The sequence below is a fragment of the Musca vetustissima genome, unplaced genomic scaffold (assembly GCF_032173495.1).
Source record: "Musca vetustissima isolate MV318-11 ecotype Yass unplaced genomic scaffold, APGP_CSIRO_Mvet_v1 utg3748, whole genome shotgun sequence".
Lineage (NCBI taxonomy): Eukaryota > Metazoa > Arthropoda > Insecta > Diptera > Muscidae > Musca > Musca vetustissima.
Window position 1 is genome coordinate 92,960 of NW_026875244.1, and position 6,332 is coordinate 99,291.

The following is a 6,332-nucleotide window of genomic DNA, read 5'->3' on the forward strand; positions in this document are numbered from 1 at the left end:
AAGGCGTATTTTGATGCTACCAGTTTGCTTATCTACAAGGAGATAATAAGGCTAATAATTGGTATGCCTTTCCTGTTTGATTTGGGATTTGATATGATTCCTACCAAATGGAGAGGCTGCGCATTTGGAAGAGGCGGATTCCTGATGTTGCTTAAGGACAGTCAAAGGGGTTGTAGAGCTTGATTCCATCGACATAAGCCGAAAAGATAACTTTCTAATGGCCAGTGCTCTTAGGTGCCTAGATCGACCAGCAACTTTAGATAATAAGTTAGTTATATATAGTCTTTTGGACGAAATACACGTCGGAAGATTAATTCGGGCCAACTACAGGTTTCCAAGATGACCGTAACAGAAACACTATCATAGTAGGTTTGGGACACTTGATGTAGGTAGTACCGTAGCGGTAAAGCGTCCTTACTTGTATATATTGAAAATGAATTGGGTTCAGATTGATGTATGCAAAGTTTTTTTTTTGTAATCGGTACATTTTTAGATATAGCTCCCACATATAGTTTCGTCCGATTTTATGCAAATGGGGCACCATACTGCTTATATATGTCCGATTGAGGCAAAATTTTGCACAGAGGACTGAATTTGGTCAAAATTTATGTTTGCAAAGTTTTGTTTGAATCGGTACAGATTTAGATATAGCTCCAATATATAGTTTCGTCCGATTTTCTGTAAATGGAGCACCATACTCTCAACATGCGTCCGATTGAGACAAAATTTTGCACAGGAAACTGAATTATGTCCAGATTGATGTATGCGAAGTTTTGTTAGTTTATAGCTCCCATATATAGTTTTGTCCGATTGGGACAAAATTTTGCATAGCGTATTGAAACTACTACTGGTTGACGTCCGTGAAGATTTGTTGAAATCGGTTCAGATTTACATATAGCTCCCATATACAGTTTTGTTCGATTTTATGTAAATGAAGCACCACGCAGCCAATATTTGTCCGTTGAAGACACAATTTTGCACAGAGTACTAAATTAGGTCCTGATTGAACCAAAAAAAAAAGTTTGAATAAGTTTCAATTCTATGAAGCAGAAAATACCTTTTAATAAAGTTGTTCTTCTTCTTGTTCTATGGGACATACGGACACATAATTTCTCAATACTTTAACAACTTCAAATCGGGGACCGATATTGATAATTTTTCGTGGAGTGTAACGAGCGTGTAGGGGAGACTGGGGCACCTTCGGCAATCGCGTTTTCGATATGAAGCTCTCACCGTACATCAATAGTTTCGATACATAGGTATCGAATATCGAAATAAATAATTGTCACAAAGTTTGAAATTTCTAACAAATAAACTTATTTAGATGCACGGATTTTTGTATTTTTACAGATGTTTTTGTAATATTTCCATTCCATTTCGTAAGTATTTCGTGTATAAAAGTTTTCAAAATTTAAGACAATATTATTAAAAAGTGGTTAATTACGATGTGTATCATTATAGAAATATTTAAAAATATAATGTTTTTATAAGTCCGATAGAAAAACATGAATAAAACTATAAAAAGTACATTCGGTGTAGATTCGGCATTTTAAAGTGGGGCACATTCAGCCATATACAGATAGGGCAATATTATTTCCTTAAAATGTTTATACCCTTCACCACACTGTGGTACAGGGTATCATATCTTTGTAACAGGCAAAAGGAATCAAGATAGACCCATGGTTCCTTTTGAGAATATGCATATAATCACGTTTTAAGTCGATTTATGCATGTCCGTCCGTCCATCCGTCTGACTGTCCATGTTAAATTGTAAACAAAGTACAGGTCGCATTTATTATCCGAATTGGATGAAATTTGGCATACGTCACTTTTTTGGCCCAAGGACGAACCCTATTGAAATTGGGAAAAATCGGTTCAGATTTAGATATAGCTCCCATATATATTTTCGTCCGATTTAAGGTAAATGGTGCACCAAAGTCCCTAAATATCTTTTGATTTGCACGAAATTTGGCACAGCGTACTTAATTAAGCCTAGAATGATGTGTGCTAAGTTTCATAAAAATCGGTTCAGATTTATATATAGCTCCCATATAAATTTTCGTCCGATTTAAGGTAAATGGTGCACCAATGTCCCTAAATATCTTTCGATTTGTACGAAATTTGGCACAGCGTACTGAATTAAGCATAGAATGATGTGTGCTAAGTTTCGTGAAAATCGGTTCAGATTTAGATATAACTCCCATATATATATTCGTCCGATTTAAGGAAAATGGTGTACCAAAGTCTCTGTATACCTTTCGATTTCCACGAAATTTGGTACAGCGTACTGAATAAAGTCTAGATGATGTGTGTTAAGTTTCGTGAAAATCAAAAATGCGACGTCTGTTAAGATTCATCTGTTGAATTTACCCAAAGTGGTGAAGGGTATCATATACTGGGCCCCGTCCGACTTTACCACTTTCCTTACTGGTTTTGAGTTTGTCTTTCAAAATAATTCTTTAATATGGTTCGAAATTACATATATAAGACTAAACGTGCTCGTATTGACGAAAATGCGATAGAAAAAAACCTATTTCTGATGGTGTGTGCGACCTTGAGATTTCAACATCCGCCGCTAGAAAATATAGCCCTAAAATTCAAACATTGTGTCGCGTATTAAAACCAAATAGAGTCTTTAGAGGATCTGAATTTCATCCAGATTGATAGCGATGATAATTACTAGGCTATGACTATAGTGCCGAATGTGCCCCATCAAATGCCGAAGCTACCCCGGGTAGGGTATTTTTAACTAATACTAAATTATTATATCTTTTTGGCATTAGTTTTTATAATTAAGTGTCAGAGGACAATAATCAGCCATAAAGTTTTTATATATGTTGAATAAGTACTTAGATATAGAGCTCTAAACAAAAAGGTGCCCCAGTCTCCCCTATTATCGATGGTTATGGACCCTTCTTCGAACATGACCTGCCCTTCGGAAGTTAGTCCGATTACACTAACAATTATAATAATAACAAGTGAAAAAGGCATTAAGTTCGACCGGGTAATTTCCACCATAGGTATACTGATAGTTACAAAAAGTATATCAATACCGATAATTGTGATGCGCGATTGTTGTAAACCATATGAAACATCAAATAAAAATTTCAGAAATTTTAAATGGATTTTTTCATTAAATCTAAAATATGAAAATTACGGAACTCATGGAGGATTATATGATGTGCTATGTCTAATTATTTTTTTGGAGGGAGATTTGATACCATATACGACTACAAAATGCCAAAAAAAAAACGAATTCGGTTGAAGACGCGCTCAAGAACGTCAAAATACCGAAAATTGAGGGGTACCATTATATGTGGGCTAGAAGGAAAAGTTGACCTATATTTATAATTTGGTGGTGGGTTTTAAAAAAATGTGAGTTTCAAAACAAAAATGTAAGTCAAAAGATTGTGGTGTAGGGTATTCCATGGCCGATCCCGCCTGACTTTAGCCTTTGCTCACATGTTTTATATAAATAAAAGATCCACAATACAATAAATGCAGTCTGCTTCATTTTATTTCTAATATGTTTAGCAAATAAGACCACATGGATTCAGACATAACAAATATATAATTTATATACTTTAATGGATGTCTATGTAAATTTGATATGAAAAATCGTCATCAATGTCTGGCCAAACCTGCAATTTAACTAAATGCCTACCATAACCATTACCTTGCTTTCTAAAACAGAACAAAACAATGAGAGTTTATATAAATACAGCAGACAGTTGCCTACTCCTGCAAAAAGTTTTCAACAGCTTAGCAAAGAATTTCCATCGAGAATGTTTGGCGTACCAACACCACCGGATGCTTTACCGCCACAAACAAGGCTGAAGAATTTCTTTTTCATACAAAGGATGTGTTTCTCAGCTATTGGTTTGGACCCCACATCTATAAAGCGTACAATGTATCGACCCTGGATGACATTTATACCGTTGTTGAGTTTGATGGGTTTACTTGGTCCCATGGGCGTATATGCCTTCAATTATTTGCAAATTGATTTGGGTAAAGCGATTACAGCTCTATCGCCCTTTTGGCAGTCACTCCTATCCACTGTGAAGTTTTTCGTTTTTATGGTAAATCGTAAGAAAATTGTCGAATTGGTGCGAAAAGTTTGGTCATGGACATTGGAGTGTGAGTGGAAAGGGGGTTTTATTATTTTTTCTGGTAATTGCGATTTTTTTTCAGCCACCGAAGAGGAACTTAAAATCATTGATGAAGAAAATAAGGGAGATGCCAGAATTTCGTTGTTCTATTATTCTATGGTAAACATCACTGGCGTCTTGGCAGCTTTAGCTCCCCTGGCAATAGCGGCAATTTATGCTTTACAGGGTAGGAATTTTATGGAATCGTTGGATGCGCCATTCAAGGCGGAGTAAGTAGATATATTTTTTGTGGATATGCAGAGAGTTATATATAGCCTCGTAGAAAAGTGTTAATGCAGATCCATGTTTTAACACGACAAACATAACATATTCCCGCCCCAATTTTGTTATATTGATGACTATAGTCTCACTTTCCCATCGATGTAGGTATTAGTTGGTATTTATGATCCTCGGAAGACCATAAATCAGCCCGCAAAAAATTATCAACGTAGGCCAATTCTTGGTTATAGCCCCCAAAAAAAGGTTCCGCTTCAATTTATGAATTTTCTAAATGCAAGCCCAACCGAAGTGTCTTCAAATTGTCATTTCGAACTTTCAAATCGTAAAATACTTCATGGCAGAAAATTGTCAGTATTGATCAAGGATTTTACATAGACCCCAATTCATGAACCCGAATCCAATTCGGGCAGTTTAAAGGCCATAACCGGATTTCCAAATTAACTGACCGCAAACTTGAGAATTTCAGGTTCTCAGAGTCGAAGTAACTGTAATTTGACATTTCGGATTCTTAGAAATAGACCATGGCAAGAATTATGAATATAGGTCAATTTTTTTGTCATAGACCCCATATACAGGTTCTGCCACACTTTTAGAATGTTCGATATTCTAACCAAACTAAAGGGTCTTCAATTTGTCGTTTCGAAGTTTTAAATTGTAAAATACCACCTGGAAGTATGCTCAATATTCTAATGAATCCGAAGTGTCCTCAATTTGTCATTTGAAATTTGTTAATATTGTTCCATTATTTTACATCGCTTTATTTCTATTTCAGATACTTCTACGACATCAGAGCTTCATATATGGCATATATTCTCTGCTACACCTGGAATGTTGTGGGCATACACTACATACTCAATGGTGCCCTATCCATTGATACATTGTATTCCTGGTGTGTTCATAATATTTCTGCACAATTTCGTATTTTAAATTTACGATATCGTCAATTGTCGGAGAAATTTATTGCCCATCATGCGGCTGGAAATCTCAATGAAAAGAAATTTTTAGAATCTCTTACTTCGTGTGTAAACTATCATCGGAGGATTATTAAAATGTCGGAGCGTTTTAGTGAAGTCTATAAGGGTTTGGTATTCATTAAATTTTTGGTTAGTTGTCTGCAGCTCGCATGCCTGTCATTTATAATTCCTTTGGGTGGAGAAATTGCCGATCAATCGTTTAATTTGTCTTTTTTGATAGCAGTGACGACGCAGTTGATGTTATACTGCCATGGTGGTCAGAAAATTCAAGATTCGGTAAGTGGTTATTTTAAATTGGGGTCTATAAATGGAAAAAAAAATATTTTTTTCTAGAGCACTTCTGTAAATGAGGCAATCTATGAATATTTCCCTTGGCATGACATGAGTATTAATTCGCAGAAAATCCTAATGTTGACCATGATCAGAGCCCAAAAACCTTGCGATATAAGAGGCATATTTTTCACCACCGATTTAAGTTTGTTCGTTTGGGTTTGTATAAAATACTTCGTTATGAATGACAACGTTTAACATAATGTATATATTTTGTATTTCTAGGTGTATAGAACCGCAGCCTCGTTTATGACCATGCTGATGTCAATGGAAGATAAATAAATACACAATTATATACAACAAACTATGTATACATACACAAAGTATGGACCTAGAATCTACATGCTAATCGCAATAAACATTTACTTGGAAACATGAAAAACGTCGGAATTATATTGAATATTTAAATGCTTCTTATATGCCGGCTGATTGCTTTAAGGGAACCCCCCCCCCAATCCCCGTTTTAATTTTTCAAGATTTTCAATGGGCTTGTAAATCAATACCAATGCTTGTTAAGGTTTGTAACTTTACACATATATAATTGAAGATTTAAAATAGAAGAAAAATAATTTACAAAAAAATTTTGTTGTTGTTGTTTTTTGTAATTAAAGAAAAGTCCTTATTTTTGATGGCGGGCACG

General features: G+C 35.2%; 1 protein-coding gene across 1 annotated transcript; it reads left to right on the forward strand.

The window, feature by feature from the left end:
• Positions 1-3,656: 3,656 nt before the first annotated feature.
• LOC133337721 (odorant receptor 45a-like) lies at positions 3,657-5,974 on the forward strand. The gene is made up of 5 exons (XM_061545928.1): positions 3,657-4,137; positions 4,192-4,378; positions 5,161-5,638; positions 5,696-5,851; positions 5,918-5,974. Exons 1-5 carry the CDS (start codon positions 3,657-3,659, stop codon positions 5,972-5,974), a joined length of 1,359 nt encoding a protein of 452 aa, XP_061401912.1.
• Positions 5,975-6,332: the final 358 nt, after the last annotated feature.

Excerpts from the sequence above, each read along its gene's own strand:
- LOC133337721 (XM_061545928.1), top strand. The coding sequence starts at position 3,657 with ATGCCTACCATAACCATTACCTTGCTTTCTAAAACAGAACAAAACAAT. Across the intron at positions 4,138-4,191 it reads TTGGTCATGGACATTGGAGT|CCACCGAAGAGGAACTTAAA; the intron begins GTGAGTGGAAAG and ends ATTTTTTTTCAG. Across the intron at positions 5,852-5,917 it reads ATTTAAGTTTGTTCGTTTGG|GTGTATAGAACCGCAGCCTC; the intron begins GTTTGTATAAAA and ends TTGTATTTCTAG.